At 46.4% G+C, this 18,959-nt stretch overlaps 1 protein-coding gene across 1 annotated transcript in view; it reads left to right on the plus strand.

The window, feature by feature from the left end:
* Positions 1–2,629: 2,629 nt before the first annotated feature.
* The window catches only part of LOC105494349 (inter-alpha-trypsin inhibitor heavy chain 5), a 102,297-nt gene continuing 85,967 nt past the window's right edge, over positions 2,630–18,959 (plus strand). The window contains exons 1-2 of the mRNA XM_011762682.2: positions 2,630–2,795; positions 14,222–14,266. Of these exons, the coding sequence (XP_011760984.2) occupies positions 2,706–2,795; positions 14,222–14,266 (135 nt within the window). The 5' untranslated portion in view covers positions 2,630–2,705. The remainder of the gene's footprint in view (positions 2,796–14,221; positions 14,267–18,959) is intronic.

Genomic DNA, 18,959 nt, shown 5'->3' on the forward strand with positions numbered 1-18,959 from the left:
AAAATAGTTTAATATGGGCCCTTTCAACATTTCAAGAGAAAGGGATGGTAGGGCAGGAAAGATGATGGAGTCTGTTCTGTTGCAATCATGGATTGAAATAATGGCAGCTGTATGGTTCCCCACTGCAAATAACCTGGCTTTGTCCATTCAACTTCCGGTTCACAAATAGTTACTTTCCTCTCCTGGGAAAAATAACCAGCTACAGTTGTTTCCTATTGGTTGCATGCTGACTAGTGGTTAGGCTACTAAAGGATTAACTGCTGATGACAATAATTTTCCTTCCATTTATTTCACAGTAGCAAGGTGTTTGTTTGTTTTTAACCTCTCCTAATTTGTTAAACAAACAGCATTTCAACAAGAATAAATGTTTTCGAGGGTCTCACCACAAACTAACCTACCCACTGTTTTTATTTTTCATGTTTTTTTTTCTAGTTATATCCATTCATATGTATTTCTACCTAATTGCAATCATACTGTTGATACGATTTGGTGATGTGATTTTCTCTTTAGATCACACTATCAACATTCTCCATGTTTCTGGAGACGTCGCAATGATTATTTAACGGCCCCATAGTTATCCTACATGGAATAATATTCTCTATTCCATGGTTCGAAGTTAGCCACTTCCCTGTTTTTGGTCCTTAAGGTCTGTCACTCACCTCATCCATTAAATGAAAGTGTCACAGAGACATAAAAAACATCCTTTGCAAGATGAAATGAACAAGTAGCCCCAACTGCAATGTGTATCACCAGATGATAAAGACGCACTCAGCCTATAGAAGGCCAGGTGTAGACGACTTGTGGATAAGAATTCTTACAAAGGCAGGATGGAAGTATCACCAATAGTTTGTAACTAAGATACATAATGGCACTCACTTTCATGATTAATAACCAGAAACTCAGAAATACTACACGCTGCCAAGACACTTCCCTAGTCTCGTCTTTTTCTCCTTAGTCCAGAACATAAAGGCCGGCAGCCTTGTCAGTCCCTCCTGCGCTAGACTGCAGGTAGCATCGTTTGTCCTGCCTGCTAAGCGTCCGTGGCCGGTGCAGACCGGACGATCTGCCGGCTTCAGGCTGGCAGGTGCGGGGTGGGCTGTGTGCTGAGGGCCAGGCTGGCCTTCCCGCGTCCTCTGGCGACAGAAATTAAGCAAGTCCACAAAGAAACATCTTGCACCTTGAGGGAGAGGAAGAAAGAGTTGCGGGGCGGGGGAGGCAAGAAACGGAGTAGGAGGCTCGACAGAGGAGACTGGTCCTTAGCAAAGTGTCACAGCCGCAGGATGGGAGGGTGTGTGTGTGGGGGGGTCTGTGGGGACAGCACAGGTGGCCCCTGCTGTGCGCGGCGAGGCAGGCTTGGAGTGCCTTCTCTCCGAACAGAGCGAGCCCGGCGTTGGGGGCTGGGGAGGCGCGGCCTCTGGTGGGACTGAGGCGGGGAAGGCGGCGCCCGGGGCGGGGTGGGGGCTAGGGAGGCGGGGCCCGGTGTGGGGGCGCTCAGGGAGGCGGGGACGGGTTTAAGGGGGTGGCGGTAGGTGGGGTCCGGGAAGTTGGCCTCGGTGGGGACGCGGACAGGAGAAGTGGGGCCGGGACGGGGGAGGTGGGGGGAAATGGGGGCATGGAGAGGCGGGGCTTGGGGTTGGGGACCTGAGGAAACTGGGTCCTGACCGGGGCCCAGGGAGGCGAGGCCCGGGCCAGGTGGGGGTCCAGGGAGGCAGGGTCTGGTCAGCGGGCGGGAAATGAGGGGCCTGGATTGGGAATGGGCGTGGAGAAGACGGGGCCCGGATTAGAGGGGCGGGGAGGTGGGGTCTGGGCTGGGGGTGGGGGAGTTGAGTCCAGGAGGGGACCGCGGGGTGGGCGGGGTCCGGACTGGGACCGGGGTGGGCGGGGTCCAGGAGGGGACCGCGGGGTGGGCGGGGTCCGGACTGGGACCGGGGTAGGCGGGGTCCAGGAGGGGACCGCGGGGTGGGCGGGGTCCGGACTGGGACCGGGGTGGGCGGGGTCCAGGAGGGGACCGCGGGGTGGGCGGGATCCGGGCTGGGACCGGGGTAGGCGGGGTCCAGGAGGGGACCGCGGGGTGGGCGGGATCCGGGCTGGGACCGTGGGGTGGGCGGGGTCCAGGAGGGGACCGCGGGGTGGGCGGGGTCCGGACTGGGACCGGGGTGGGCGGGGTCCAGGAGGGGACCGCGGGGTGGGCGGGGTCCGGACTGGGACCGGGGTGGGCGGGGTCCAGGAGGGGACCGCGGGGTGGGCGGGGTCCGGACTGGGACCGGGGTAGGCGGGGTCCAGGAGGGGACCGCGGGGTGGGCGGGGTCCGGACTGGGACCGGGGTGGGCGGGGTCCAGGAGGGGACCGCGGGGTGGGCGGGATCCGGGCTGGGACCGGGGTAGGCGGGGTCCAGGAGGGGACCGCGGGGTGGGCGGGATCCGGGCTGGGACCGTGGGGTGGGCGGGGTCCAGGAGGGGACCGCGGGGTGGGCGGGGTCCGGACTGGGACCGGGGTGGGCGGGGTCCAGGAGGGGACCGCGGGGTGGGCGGGGTCCGGACTGGGACCGGGGTAGGCGGGGTCCAGGAGGGGACCGCGGGGTGGGCGGGGTCCGGGCTGGGACCGTGGGGTGGGCGGCCCCGAGCGCGTCCCGCAGTGGCAGGAGCCCTGGGCGCTGCAAAGCGCGTCCCGCCGGGTCCCCGAGCGTCCCGCGCCCTCGCCCCGCCATGCTCCTGCTGCTGGGGCTGTGCCTGGGGCTGTCCCTGTGTGTGGGGTCGCAGGAAGAGGCGCAGAGCTGGGGCCACTCTACGGAGCAAGTAAGTGGAGCCGCCGGGAGCCGGGGCCCGGGCGCGGCCGCCCCCTTCCCTCCGCCGCCCCGGCCTTGGGGCTTCTGCCCGGGCCCCCTTCGACCGCAGCCCAGGCCCCCACCGGAGGCCCAGGGGTCCCCTCTGTGGGTCACTTGTGGGTCACCTCTGTGTGAGCCGCGGTGCCTGATCTGGCCTGAGGCTTCCTGCAGAACTGTGCCCGGGACGTGTCCTGCGGAGCCGCGTTTTTCTTCTTGGCTCCTGTTCATTGTGCAGATTTCTGTTCGTCGTTGTTAATTTCTGAGGCAGCTCCAAAAGTTATTATAATTACAGGGTTTTTTCCTTACCACGCGTGGGGGGCAGTCTGCTGTTATCATCATTCCGGGTTGATCCAGGGAGAAAGGCAATCTGAGAGGAGTTCTAGCCTCCTGGAAGCCTCAGCTTTTCCCATCTGAAAACGGGGAGAACACGACTTTCCCATTTAGTGACTACCGGTGGTTTAGCATTTAAAGGTGGCCAGCACCGAGAACCAAAGCGTCTGAGTTCCTTGAGTTGCTGGTCTGTGCGTTTGTCAGGATTTGTGTTTTAAATGTCTTAACCTCACAGGCGAATAAAACCTGCAAATATGAAATGTCAATAAAATGATGAATAGACAGGCAATTTGTCTTTAAAAAGTATGAAACGGGTTCACACAAATAGCATTGAGGGCTAATGCGCAACATGACTCTGTCATAAAGTAGAAGTGCTGTTCACACACATGCCATTTAAATATTTAAGCCGTTTAGCTTCCAGCGTGTTCGTGCACGGTGGGAGGAAGATACAAGTAGGCGGACCTTTTCTCCCTTTTCCAGGCCCTGTTTTGAAGAGCAGTTTTGAAGACCAACTGCCTAAACGTGAAGATGGTTATCTTCATGCTCTCTGTCTTGTGAATGTGCTTAACAGTAAAGTGGTAGTAATGATGCTTCCCTCTAGGGAGGGAATAGCTAATGAAAATCCCAGGAGGCATCCTAGTGGTGTTGGAAAAGTGCAGGCTTTCGATGCAAAGAGACAGGCTGGGCTCTACTTAGTTGTGTGTTCTGGGCAAGACCTTTAATCTCTCAGAGCCTTCATGTCCTTGTTGGTCAGGGCAGGGAATGCAGCTCTTTTTGAGCAAACTTGCAAGGACTCCGCTAGTTTGTGTTGAGCACCTGGTATACAGTGGGCACTCAATAACTGGGAGATATTTTAGTAGATGGCTGAAGGCATGGGCTTGGTGCCAGGATGTCTGGGACCACTTGATTCTTGATCCTGTCACTTATCAGCTCTGGGACCCTGGGCAATGTCCTTTCGGCCTTACATTCCTCTTCTGTGAAATGTGGAGAAATGATAGGGTTGTGAGGACTGAATGAATTATGACACCCCAGTGCTTAAAACGTTGTCAGCACTTAATGCTGGCCATGGTCTTAGACTCCTGCTGAAGTGCTGAGTGAAGGAATTTAGGGTAAAGATCTTGAAACTTTGTTGGGGGCGTGGAGACAGGAGAGCGTGGGATGGACTGAAACAAAGATTCTGTGTCTAAACTAGGAAGACCGTTTAAACTCTAACATCTACAAGCCCAAGTAGGCTTCACAGTCTCTGGGCTTTCCGTCATAGAAAAACATGGCTTGGACGTATTTTAGTGATTTCATGCTGTCTTCAACCCAGCACAATATCTATTTATCTTAAAAATGACTAAATCAGGAAAAAAATCCAAGGTAGAAAATTCTATGAACTTGCAATTTTACCTTTTATCCCTAATCCATTCTTTTTTATATTTAGTTTTTGTGATATAGGGTTTGAGGGCATGGGCTTTGGCACCAGATTTCTGGGTTCAAATCTTGGGTCTGCACTGACTGAGGAGTCACTTAACATTTGCAAGCCTCTATCTCTGTATGGGGACGATGCAATTACTTAGTTAGGATTTTGAAAGGTGAGACAATTAATATACTTAAATCTTAGAACAGAACCTGAGAATGTAATGAATGCTCTATTCTCAATCATTATGGTCTTTAAAATTGTATGTAAACTTAATTTTTAAAATGTAAGTCTATGCAAATCTTATGCAAATTTTAATATAGCTGAATATGACTATTAACTTGCATTGTAGTTATTTGTCATTCACCTGTAATTGGAAATATACCAGTAACACCTTAGATTCAAGTTCCTTCACCTCTCACCCTCCACCCCATCTGTAGACAATGGGTATTCAGTCACCCGTAGTGGAATGACTCCTAAAAGCAATGGTTTTCACCCTTCGGGGGGAAAAAGTCACTTGGGGTGTTCGTTAAACATTCAGCTTCCTGAGTTCCACTTCCATTGGTTTAGATCCATTAGGTTTGGGATGGGACGCAGATGATTCTGATGCAGGTGGTCCATGGACCACACTTTTTTTTTTTTTTTTGAGACAGAATCTTGCTGTGTCACCCAGGCTGGAGTGCAGTGGAGGGCTCTCTGCTCTCTGCAACCTCTGGCTCCCGGAGTCAAGTGATTCTCATGCCTCAACCTCCCAAGCAGTTGGGATTACAGGTGTACTCCACCATGCCTGGCTAATTTTTGTATTTTTAATAGAGACGAGGTTTCATCACGTTGACCAGGCTGGTCTTAAACTCCTGAGCTCAAATGATCTGCCTGCCCTGGCCTCTCAAAGTGCTGGTATTACAGGCATAAGCCATTGTGCCCAGCCGCACACTTTGAACAGTAGTATTTTTAAAGGATATTTTGGGAAATTAGTATTTAAAAGAAAGTCCCTTGTATAAAAACTGTCTGCTACGGAGTCATCTGTTTTGTTAGCTGACATTTATATAGTGTCTTTAAATAAAGATAGAGTTATATTCCCATTATTATCAAAGCAGTTTTAGATTGACAAAATAGCAAAAGCCACCAGTTATTGAGTATCTGTAATGTCCCAGTGTCTCGGGGAGTTTGCTAGGAGCTTTATGTGAAAATAATAAGAGGCAATAATGTTTTCTAGTTGAGCACTCCATGTGGTGCCAGACTGCCTGGGTTCTAATCTGGCCCTCATCACTTACAGGCTGTGTGTACCTGGGCAAGTCACTTAACCTCTCTGGGCCTCAGTTTCATCATCTGCGAGACGGAATTGTTAATAATTCCTACTGCATAGGCAGGGGTGGATCTAGGCTTTGGGAGGAGAGTAAAGTACACAATTTGCAGGACCCTCTTGAAGGAAAAAAGTATCAAATTATGACTACAAAATTAGGTGCTAAAAGGACCATTCATTTAGAATAATAAAGAAAGCACAACAAATTATACATTTTGACAATCTGACAGGCACCACAAATACCACTCATTTTTAGAGGCTTGCACAAGTGAGGGGTCCTGGAGGTTATGTTTTATTAGCATCTAAATAATAATTACATTTTTATAAAAATAACACACTTCTGCTTTTATGGTTGTTTGAGGATTAAATGAGCTAATTCAGGCAAAGCATTTGCATATAGTAAACACTTAGGTAATATTAGCTGCATTTACTATTATGCACAGCCTAGTTAAGTCTCTGACTACCGCTGTAACGTCTCAATGTACTTATTTGACAAAGGACAACCAGGAAGTCCTTTCTGAGAAGTGACAACCTACTATGTGCAAAGCCTGGATTGGAGTGCAGGTGTGCCGAACACCAAAGCTGGTGCTCTCAGCAAATCCTTCAAAGAGCAAGCCACGTTCACTTTTATAATTTAGTTGAACTTGTTTAAATGTGATTTATATTTGTAGCTCATGGCACAGAGGTGGGGTGCAAAACATGCTAGTTGTAATTCAAACATCTATTGTGGTGATACATTTCTCATTCCCTGAATTGGACATTTCCAGATTTTTAATTTCTTATAAATTCTCACTCAGAAGCAAATCTTTGCATTTTATGGGGGGGAAAAAAAAGCAACAAAAATCAAGACAGCTATTTTTTTTTTAACTCTTTAAAAAACAAAGCCAGTGAAAGATTTTGTAAGCTTCAGGCCACTCAATAATGCCTCCCTTATGTGCAGGGCTGGATTGTTGAAATGAGTTTGTAGGGCAGAGTGCGGAAGGAGTATGCTGTGGGAGAAAGTCCAGAGATTTGGTCACTCCCAAAGCAGCCATTTGCCATTTCTTGAGGGCGGAAAGGAAGGGTGGGGAAGTCCTGAGAACTGGGTGATGAGCTGTGTGTGACTTGGTGTTCGTAACTAGCACTTTCCCCAGTCCTTGGATGCTCAAATATAAGGAGATCTCGCTCATCATGTCCTCAGGGTCGCTGCTGGGAATGCCAGGCAGGTGTTTCTGGATGTGAGGAACAGTAGAATAGGTCGATTTAGGAAGATGGGGGCCAGAGGATGAAGACCTGAGGATTTTTTTTGGGAGGAGGGTTCCAAACCACTCATTATTTTCCCACAAGCAACATCCAGTTCCCTAATTTCTCTCTCTCTCTCTCTTTTTTTTTTTTTTTTGAGACGGAGTCTCACTCTGTCACCCAGGCTGGAGTGCGGTGGCGCAATCTCTGCTCACTGCAAGCTCCGCCGCCTCCCGGGTTCACGCCATTCTCTTGCCTCAGCCTCCCTAGAAGCTGGGACTACAGGCGCCCGCCACCATGCCCAGCTAATTTTTTTTGTATTTTTAGTAGAGACGGGATTTCACTGTGTTCGCCAGGATGGTCTCGATCTCCTGACCTCGTGATCCACCCTCCTCGGGCTCCCAAAGTGCTGGGATTACAGGCGTGAGCCACCGCGCCCGGCCTCTTTTTTTTTTTTTTTTTTTTTTTTTTTTTAAGACAGTCTCACTTTGTTGCCCGGGCTGGAGTGCAGTGGTGTGATCTCGGCTCACTGCAACCTCTGCCTCCTGGGTTCAAGTGATTCTCCTGCCTCAGCCTCCCAAGTAGCTGGGACTCCAGGCATGCACCACCACGCCTGAATAATTTTTGTATTTTTGTAGAGACGGGGTTTTACCATGTTGGCCAGGTTGGTCTCGAACTCCTGATCTCAGATGATCGGCCTGCCTTGACCTCCCAAAGTGCTGGGTTTACAGGCATGAGCCACCACGCCCGGCTCCTGATATTTTATAGGTAAAGAAAACAAACAGGGTGACTTGTCTAATGGCAGTTGCTTTTAAAAAATTTTAATCGGGCGGGCACAGTGGTTCACACCTGTAATCCCAGCAGTTTGGGAGGTTGAGGTGGGCAGATGGCTTGAGCCCAGGAGTTCAAGACCAGCCTGGACAACATGGTTGAAACCCCACATCTACTAAAAATACAAAAACATGGTGGTGTGCACTTGGGAGGCTGAGGTGGGAAGATCACCTGAGCCCGGGTAGTCAAGGCTGCAGTGAGCCATGATCACACCACTGCACTCCAGCCTGGGTGGTGTGAGTGGAAACTCTGTCTCAAAAAAAACTTAAAAAAAATCTTCCTGGAAATTGGAATTTTAGCTGGAATATCAAGTTTCTTCTTCCATTACCAAGGTGATAGGCACCCCAAATTGCAAATGGTTAATAGCTAAACAACTGACAGCAACATTACTTTCAAGGAAGAAAAATTTTGGGTGAGTGATATAGAATTACCCAAACAGGAATATTCTCAGACTGACTGTTCTCAGCCTACATGATAAATGGCATCTCAGTGACTTTCCAACATCTAGCCCTTGGTTCTGTTCCAGGTCCTATAGCAGATCTCTAAGGTGATTGGCTCTTCAGTTTCTCGGTTTTGGTCTCAGCATTTCAGAATGCCCTCAGAAGAATGGGGCCAGGTGGTGGATAAATTCCTCGTACAGATCCCTCTAGGAACTCGTGACTTCAGTCAGTTGAAGGTGTTTGGCTGAAGCTGGCCTCCGTGTAATGGCTCTTGAATCCATTATGGCAGCAGTCCCCAACCTTTTTAGCACCGGGGACCGGTTTCGTGGAAAACAAGTTTTCCATGGACTGGGGGTGGGAGGGATGGTTTTAGGATGAAATTGTTCCGCCTAAAATCATCAGGCATTAGTAAGAATCTCATAAGGAGCACGCAACCTAGATCCCTTGCATGCACAGTTCACATTAGGGTTTGCCTCCTATGAGAATTTAGTGCCTGAAGCATTAGGAGGCAGAGCTGAGGCGGTAATGCGGGCTCGCCCACTGCTCACCTGCTCTGTGGCCCGATTCCTAATGGGCCACCAGCCAGCACCTGTCCACACCCCCGGGGATGCGTGTGTTATTGGACCTAGAGTCACAGATACAATGTTACAGCTCAAAAGGAAGAGTGGATGATGTGAACCTTGCCTTTACGTCTCTCTTTAAGTCAGCTGGGTCATTAAAGCATCCATACCAAAGGTGGAGTGTCTATACTCAAGAATTAGGTTTAGTTTCTCTCCTCCTGCCTCCCATTCTTTCCCATGGATGGACTCTTGAGATGACTCAAGTACCTATCTCTCTTCCTCCCTCAGTCATGATCTGATGCTCTGATGGATTCTGGGACGAAGAACAGAACCTCTATCAGTCAAATTATAAACACTTAAGCAGCACTGGCAGGTTTCTTTTTTCCACCTATAGTTGCACTAATTGATAACGGGGTTGGTTTGGAGCTTCCACCCTCCACAGCTCTGTTGATGTTACTGCCACATGCTTGTGCCAAGGAAGCCTTTACCTCACCTTCTGTTTCCTGGTGGTGACGTTGCTGGGTCCATTTGTGGTAGAGGCAGGTGCAGGTCTATGAAGCTGATTTTCTGAGGATTGTTCCTGTGTTGAATCTGATTCTCTTTAACGTTCTTCTTCCTTTTCATCCCACTCCAAGACACATCTCCACAGCTAAGCTCTAGCCCTGTCTCCTTCATAAATCTCTCCATGGACACGCAAGAGCATAGTGATCTCTTCTTTCATGTATTTCTTTTGTAACTTATAAAACTTACTTCGTCTGTGGTGCTTTCATGAGTATATATATTTTTGAAAATTAGATAGTATGGTCCCTGGTGGCAGAGATGGTGGCTTACGTTTTTCTTAATAAATGTTGTAGTCTGGATAGCTTCTGTTCTGATGCTGGAGAAATAACCACAGCTGGGTAGCACCATCTCTTAAGTCCGTGATTTGGGGCCTTCAGGAAGTCAGTGGAAGCTCTAAGATGACTATTTACGGTAGTTTTGCCCTGAAGCTGGGAGTCAGTTACTTTTCTGTACCCAGACTCCACCCCTAGTTTCTTAAAAGGCACCGGGAAAACACTCAAACAATAAAAAGGATCGGGAATTCTTAACTGAAAACAATGATGATATTAATGTCATTTGCATTTCCAATCCTAGCTTGCACCAGCAACACATGTGTACTGGGAAGTTTTGATTCTGGGTCAAGCTGAGTTGAAACTTGGACTGAAGTGTGGCCATAGTGATACCCTGAGACATCAGATAGTCGTCTCAAAAATGAAAAGCCACCTTCTCTTGTTCTCCTTGAAGCATGCTTATTTTCTTGGAAAACTTATTTCACAAAAGAGAAAACTTCAAAGAAAATACTTTAGATCAATCAGGGAACTTAATACCTGAGAGGGGCTGGGCTTTCCTTCTGACCATAGTTATTTTAAGTGGTCCCCAGGCTCTTCCACAATTTAGGGAGGGAAGGGCCAGAGACGATCCTATAGGACTGATAAAGAACTTGCCCAGGGTCCCTATGATGGCCTTCCTTTCACAGTTTCTTGTACATCTCACCTCATTTTATTTTATTAATTAATTTACTTTTACTTTTTATTTATTTATTTTTTTGAGATGGACTCTCACACATTGTCACCCAGGCTGGAGTGCAGTGGCATGATCTCGGCTCACTGCAACCTCCACCTCCCGGGTTCAAACGATTATCCTGCCTCAGCCTCCTGAGTAGCTGGGACTACAGGCGTGCGCCACCACGCCCAGCTAATTTTTGTCTTTTTAAAGCAGAGATGTAGTTTCGCCATGTTGGCCAGGTTGGTTTTGAACTCCTGAATTCAGGTGATCCACTCCCCTCAGGCTCCCAGAGTGCTGGGATTACAGGCATGAGCCACCGCGCCCAGCCTCACCTCATTTTAGAATTCCAAAATCAATATACTCCTAGGAAGTGTTTGGTTTGTAAACCAAGAATAAAATTTGAAGGCCCGACGACCATCTGGATGGACTTCCTCCTCTAGGCCAGGGCCCTCTAAGTTTAACCTGAAAGACTGGTTCAGACCAACACGGGAAGTGGGGGTCTGGGAAGTGGGGGTTCGACATGCCTCCTCGTACCCCGCCAGCATGAACATCAACACAGACCTTAAGTCTGATAAGAAACATTCACAGTCGACTCTCTCTGAAGCCTGCTACCTGGGGGCTTCATTGGCATGATAAAATTTTGGTCTCCACAATCTCTTCTTATAACCCAGAGATTCCTTTCTATTGATAATAACTCTTCCAACCAATTGCCAATCAGAAAACTTTTACATATAAGTATAACCTGGAAGCCCCCACCACCTTCAAGATGTCCCGCCTTTCTGGACTGAACCAATGTATATCTTACATGTATTTGATTGATGTCTCATGTCTCTCTAAAATGTATAAAACCAAGCAGCTGCACCCCGACAGCTTGGGCATGTATTCTCGGGATCTTCTGAGGGCTGTGTCATGGGCTGTGGTCACTGCTATTTGGATCAGAAAAAATCTCTTCAAATATTTTACAGAGTTTGACTCTTTCATTGATAGGTTCTTACTTGGAGTCAGGGTGGATGTCAGCCTAAATCCTGTACTATTTTTCTCCATCTCATGTTCTATTGAATAGTAGACTCTATAATGGCTTAGAATGGCAACTTACAATGTATGTATATTTTTGGGTGGGGAGATAAAGCAGGGAATGAGGTTAAAAGAGTTTCTCTTATACGTTTAGTCTTCAAGATGGAAATATCTGCATTTTGTTAAGACTTGAGGTAATAAAGAAAAGTTTAAAGAACAAGACGTCAGTCAAAGGTAACAGCCATTGATTAGCACTTTGATGCACATTCTATGCATAAAAACACTTACACTTAACAAAAATGGGATCGTGTTACATATAGTGTTTTGTTACCTGATTTCGTCACTTAAAATTGTGTCAGGAACATATCTCTCAGAATAGACTAGGTTATGCTGTGGTACCCAAAAATCCCCAATTCTCAGTGTCTTAAATAACAAACTCTACGTCTTGCTTATACACCTTGTCCATCTTGGGTCAGCAGTGGAGCAGCTCTGCACCTGTTGGTCACTGTGAACTTGGGCTTCATGGAGCAGCCATTACCCCAAACATTACTAATTACTGTGCTGAAGAAAAGGCAGTTCTGGAACGCTGAACATTAACTTAATGCTCGGCTCAGAAGGGACTAAAGTTACTTACATTCATAACTTATTGGCCAGAACTAGTCACATGACACTATCTAGCCACAAGGACTAATTCCTCTGGCAGAGAGCTAGGAAGATATTTGGAGAACAACATTGAAGTCCAGTAAAGTGAATGTTGATTCATGTTAATAAATGTAGGTGCAGGTCCTTATTTTCAGTAGCTGTGTGGTCATTAATCAATGTATCATAGTCTACTTAACCACATTTTCAGGGCATTTTAGGCTATTTGTAATTATGAGCAATTGTTTTAGAAGTTGCCAAGAATTTTCTTTTGTGTTCGTTTCTTTTTTCTATCAGTATTTTCCTCCCTTATGATGCTTTTCTGTAAGTAGAATTTATAAATTAAAAGATTGCATACTGGTGGGAATGCAGAATGTTACAGCCACTTTGGAAAACAGTTTGACAGTGTCGTAAAAAGTTAAACTTGGCTGGGCACGGTGGCTCATGCCTGTAATTCCAGCACTTTGGGAGGCAGAGGCGGGCAGATCACGAGGTCAGAAATCCAGACCATCCTGGCCAACATGGTGACACTCCGTCTCTACTAAAACACAAAAATAAAATTAGCTGTGTGTGGTGGTGCGCATCTGTAGTCCAGCTACTCAGGAGGCTAAGGCAGGGGAATTGCTTGAACCTGGGAGGCAGAGATTGCAGTGAGCCAAGATGGTGTCACTGCACTCCAGCCTGGGCAACAGAGCAAGACTCCGTCTCAAAAAAAAGAAAAAAAAAAAAAAAAAAAAAAGACCGGGCACGGTGGCTCACACCTGTAATCCCAGCACTTTGGGAGGCCGAGGCAGGCGAATCACAAGGTCAAGAGTTTGAGACCAGCCTGGCCAACATGGTGAAACCCCATCTCTACTAAAAATACAAAAAATTAGTGGGGCATGGTGGCAGGCACCTGTAATCCCAGCTATATGGGAAGCTGAGATAGGAGAATTGCTTGAACCTGGGAGGCGGAGGTTGCAGTGAGCCAAGACTGTGCCATAGCACTCCAGCCTGGGCAACAGAGGGAGACTCTGTCTCAAAAAACAAACAAAAAACATAGACATGAAGTCTAGGCATATTTCTTACGTTTTTGATCTACATTGTAAAACTGCTCTCCAGAAAGGAAGGAAAACTTATTACTCCCAGCAATATTAGTTTACACTTCTATTAGTTAATGAGATTTGCCATGAGTGACGTCCATATAACCAGCTAAGACCTTTAAATTAGTCCAGAGGGGCTAGTTAATTAATTATTAATGAGTTTTTAAAAATATAATTTTTGGCTGGGCACAGTGGCTCATGCCTGTAATCTCAGCACTTTGAGAGGCTGAGGTAAGAAGTTCGCTTGAACCCAGGAGTTTGAGACCAGCCTGTGCAACACAGCGAGACCCTGTCTCTACAAAAAATACAAAAGTGAGCCCGACATGGTGGCTCATGCCTGCAGTCCCAGCTGCTTGGAGCCGGGGGATGGCTTGAGCCAGGGAGGTTGGGACTGCAGTGAGCTATGATCGCATCACCGCACTCCAACTTGAGCTGTAGAGAGAGGCCATGTCAAAAAAAAAAAAAAAAAAAAAAGATGATTTTTATCACTTTCCCACATCCCTCCCCTGCATGCGGAAGAATATAAGAAATCATCCAGAAAAGACACAATGAAGAAAATTCAAGATAAGTTCAGTTTTGCTTCCAGAGTTTCCTGGAGTTTTAAGTTGAATAGTGAGCCCATTGGAATTAAGACTGAATACCTGTACTTATTGTAATAGACACAGTAGCAAAGAGTTTAACTTGAAGCCTCAAACAAAATGAAACAGAATACAAATACTCAATCTTTTTGTTCCTGTCATTTCATCCATCTCCTCTTACAGAGAGAAGAATGAGGTGACGAGGTAGAGTGATGTTATGGATTAAGGGTCAGCCAGATCTGACAGGGCTGAATTCTAATTCTGGCCTGGAAACAAACTCCCTGAAAAAAGTCAAAACTGCTTTTCAGGATAGATAGGGCTTTTGGTGAATTTGAATAGATTTTAACCCCCTTGTATAACTCATGTAAGAATGACCTCACAATCATATTTCATGTCTCTTCTCTTTTTTTTTTTTTTAAATCACCTTTTTAACAGTCTCTTCTCTTTTATAGGATGGACTCAGGGTCCCGAGGCAAGTCAGACTGTTGCAGAGGCTGGTAGGTATATTCATGGTGCATCTTGAAAGCCCATTCCCTCATCCTTCTATTTATTTTGAACCAGGTATCCACTTTGCGTGCAGATCCTCCAAAACATATAAAGCTGCTTGTAGAAAAATTCTGAGATGAAGCAGCATAGCTGACTCTTTTATAAGGCTTTCTTTAAGGGGATTTTTTTTTCTTTTTTCTGGAAGGAGACCTGATTATTTTGGTAGGACTATAAACACAAAGGTCTTTGCAGGCTTGTTTTTTTAAAGCCTAAATATAACTTTTATTTATTTTTATGACATCCTTACCCAGGAAATAAGAGCTTTGTTGTGAAGTAAACAACTAAAGCAACCAAAGAATTCACATTTGTAGGCTAAAGCATCACGTGATGAAAGTTGGACAGGCTCTCAATGCATGCTGGAGGCTAAGAGATTGGGACTTGGGCAAAGGGTCAGTAACTCTAAGAGCTTATTTGAAACGACCTCAGTTCTTCCTTACTACTGTGCATGGAGCGAAATATCAAAATGTAGAGACATGCCTTTAGACTCTGCTGAGGCATTTATCCTAGCCCTCCCTGCACCTGGCTGGTGTTTGAGTGAATTCAGATTTCTTGTCATTACCAATATCACGATCATGACCATCCTTGTTTGGATTGAGATTTTGGATTAAAAAAAATTTTTTTTTGCTTGGCTTTCTTATCTCCTTTCCTTCTTCTGATCCTCCCAATCTTGCCTCCTGTTACCCCAAATTCATTAGCCTAGTATTCCTTCTTTCACGTTTTCTCCATGTTCACATAATCCTAGACAATCATATATGTACATAAACATGTCAAGAATTGTTAAGGGGCTGAGATTAAAGCTACTTACAAGCTAATAAGCTAGTTTGTTACCATTTCATGGATGCCAGCAGAAAACAGGAGACTCCTGGATCAGAGACAAAGGACAATTTATTACTCACAGTAACAGCAGTAGTCAAAGCATGTGTGCCATTGCCCCAGCCCAGTTCCCAGAAGGTGATGGAGATGGCCAGATGACATCTGCCATGCAGTTGGTTCACATTGTGTGAAAGGAGCCCTTAACTTAGGGAACTTGACTCTTTAATAATGAGCACTAAGCCTGCCTGGGCTTTGCTCCTGGAGGGAGATATTTGCTTTATTATTCTGCACATTAAGCCAATCTGTCTTCTTCCCTGAAGGGGGAACCTGTCTTCTGAGGCTGTTCACTATACGTTTTTAAAGGTAGTTCCCAGCAAAGGCAGCTAGAGTCTCTGTTTGCAAATTGTGCAGAAACACCAGAGATTCATGGAGAATAGCCTCCCAGCAATATGTACATACGTGTAAATTGTAAGCATACTGATAATTGAGATGATGACAAGTACCACTGAGAAACAGAATGCAGCAGGGGAACCCGAGGTACATTTGCACACGGGAAACCTCTGATCATTGCTCTAAAACCATGGGTGCATGTGACAGCTCATGCCGACCGAATGCTTACAGAGTCTCACTCTTGTCGCCCAGGCTGGAGTGCAGTGGCGTGATCTCGGCTCACGGCAACCTCTGCCTCCTGGATTCAAGAGATCCTCCTGCCTCAGTCTCCCGAGTAGCTGGGATTACAACCATGCGCCACCACACTTGGCTAATTTTTGTATTTTTAGTAGAGACGGGGTTTCACCATGTTGGCCAGGCTGGTCTCGAACTCCTGACCTCAGATGATCCCCCTGCCTTGGCCTCTCAAAGTGCTGGGATTACAGGCGTGAGCCACTGTGCCTGCCCCTCAATTACTCTTATAACAAGTACTTGAGGCATTTTACAGATGAGAAAACGGAGTCAGAGAGAGTGAGTAACTTTCCCAAGATGACACAGCTGGGAAGAGGTGGTAGAGCCAGGATCTGAGTGCAGTTCAGTGTCTGAGTCCATGCTCTTAACTAATACACCAAATGGGCCTCTCAGTTGTATGTATTTAAATCTGTATTTATATTTATATGTATTATAATTTACTAAACATTCTGCTACTGATGAACTCTCAATTTTATTTCCAGGTTTTTTCACCCTGTATACAATGCTTCAAAAAACGCTTTCATTTCTTCTTTTATGCGGGTACTTTTAATTGTATGACTTTTATTTTCAATAGGAGGATTACTGATTCAAAGTGCATATACATTTTAAATTTTACCGGGCTCAGTGGCTCACGCCTGTAATCTCAGCAGTTTGGGAGGCCGAGGGGGGTGAATCACCTGAGGTCTGGAGTTTAGTACCAGCCTGGCTAACATGGTGAAACCCCGTCTCTACTAAAAAATACACAAATGTGCCAAATGTGGTAGCGCATGCCTGTAATCTCAGATACTCGGGAGGCTGAGGCAGGAGGATTGCTTGAACCTGGGAGGCGTAGGTTGCAGTGAGTTGAGATCACGCCACTGCACTCCAGCTTGGGCAACAGAGCAAGACTCTGTCTCAAAAACAACCTTTTTTTTCTTTTTTGATAGATGTCAGATTAATTTTTGAATACAATTACTCTTAACACTATCTGTATTCATACCATATCTATCAGCAATGATAAATACACACATTTCTGTAAGCAATCGATATAATTACTCTTTTTTTTTTTTTTTGAGATGGAGTCTTGCTCTGCCACCCAGGCTGGAGTGCAGTGGTGCGATCTTGGCTCACTGCAAGCTCTGCCTCCCAGGTTCATGCCATTCTCTTGCTTCAGCCTCCTGAGTAGTTGGGACTACAGGTGCCCACCACCACGCCCGGCTAATTTTTTGTGTTTTTAGTAGAGATGGGGTTTCACTGTGTTAGCCAGGATGGTCTCGATCTCTTGACCTCATGATCCACCCGCCTCAGCCTCCCAAAGTGCTGGGATTACAGGCGTGAGCCATGGCGCCTGGCCGATACAATTACTCTTTTTAATTTGTCAGTCTTTTACTTAGGAAGTGATATCTCATTGTTCCTTTAACTTGCCTTTCCCTGACTATGTACGAATTTGGAATTTTTTTCTTTTATTGCTCAAACCATTCTCCATAACAAGGATTTGGACATTTTAAATTATATTTGTTAGCCATTCAGAGTTGTTCTGTGAATTGCTTTTTTTTTTTTTTTTTTCAGGTCCTTTGCCCATGTTTCTATTGTGTTTTTTTATCTACCTCACTGTCAATTTATCAGAGACCTTTGTATGTTATAGATACCTTCCGTCTTCTAAATTGGAAGATTTCCTCTCTAAATCTGTCATTTATTAACTTGCTTTCTGGTATGTTTGCCACGTAAAAGTGCTCAGTTCCTAAGTAATAAGCAGTTTATGTTTTCCTTTCAAAGGAAAGGAAAAAGAGGCTTTGTACATTTAGCCTCTAAGTGTACAAAGATTTTCTTAACTCCTTGGCTTAGACCATTTATACAACCTCTTAGGTTTTTCTTAGAAATTTCTTAGAATTTTGAAAGTGTTACTTTTACAAGTATCATGAATTTTTAACATGAACTTTATTGACCATCCAGTCGGTACTAGAATGATCTTTCCAGTGGTAGACCTGGCGCATCACTCTCTTGCGTGCACGTCTCCAGTGACTCCACATCACCCGTGGGATAAGCTCCAAGGACGTGTGTGACCCTGCGTGATGCTCCTCCTGTTTGCCTCTGGAGCTCAGTTCATCCTATGAGTCTCCTTCTAGCCTGCATTCTTGCCGTCTCCCTCCAGTTGTCATTCTCTGAGTGTTCTGTGCTTGAATTAATGAATAGAATGTGGATGGCAACAGCTGGTACTCCCGTAACATTGCCAGGACCGCAGGAATTTGTTTGATTTTATTCTGAATTAATTAGATACCCTTTTTATGAAGCTCCCTGGCATCACATACACACAAAATATTTACTCTTTGGAAAGCAGGGGCACCTTTGTGTGTGAGTTTCCATGGTGCTGAACGGATCCTGGCCTGGGTTTCCCAAGATGATTCTCTGCCATCATTTAACCTCCTGACTGCAGGGTCTGTCTTGGCATCTGCTTTGCAGCGGGTGTTGTACAGTTTGTGCTCAGGGTTTGTTTCTGTCGAGTGTGGTAAGATACGCAGACACAGAAATGACTGACGTGAAGGAGGAATTTCACACTCACAGATCCCTGGAGGCAGGGGCGACAGCGCACCATCCCAGGATGCATGGGGAGGCGCCAGGTTGGCCAGGAGCAGAAGGTGCAGAGGAAAGTATGTGTCTCAGAGCCTACATTGGGGTTTTCATGGGAAGAAATGGGCAAGGCGGGGTAGTAGGTAGGCTGAGGAGGTTTAGGATTGGCTGTAGGGATGGTCCCTAGTTGTCAGGTACTTCATCCTGGAGAGATTTAGGATAGGAGGAGTATTGGCTTTGTACATAAGTTTTATTTATTATTATTATTATTTTTTTGAGACAGAGGCTCACTCTGTGACCCAGGCTGGAGTGCAGTGGCACGATCTCGGTTCACTGCAACCTCCACCTCCCGGGTTCAAGTGAGTCTCGTGCCTCAGTCTCCCGAGTACCTGGGATTAGAGGCCTCCTGAGTACCTGGGATTACAGGCGCACATCACTGCGCTGGGCTAATTTTCATATTTTTAGTAGACACGGGTTTTGCCATGTTGGCCAGGCTGGTCTCAAACTCCTGACCTCGGGTGATTCACCTGCCCTGCCCTCCCAAAGTGCTGGGATTACAGGCGTGAGCCACCGCGCCCAGCCAAGGTGCGTGAGTTTGCTATG

Source organism: Macaca nemestrina, chromosome 9 (assembly GCF_043159975.1).
Source record: "Macaca nemestrina isolate mMacNem1 chromosome 9, mMacNem.hap1, whole genome shotgun sequence".
Lineage (NCBI taxonomy): Eukaryota > Metazoa > Chordata > Mammalia > Primates > Cercopithecidae > Macaca > Macaca nemestrina.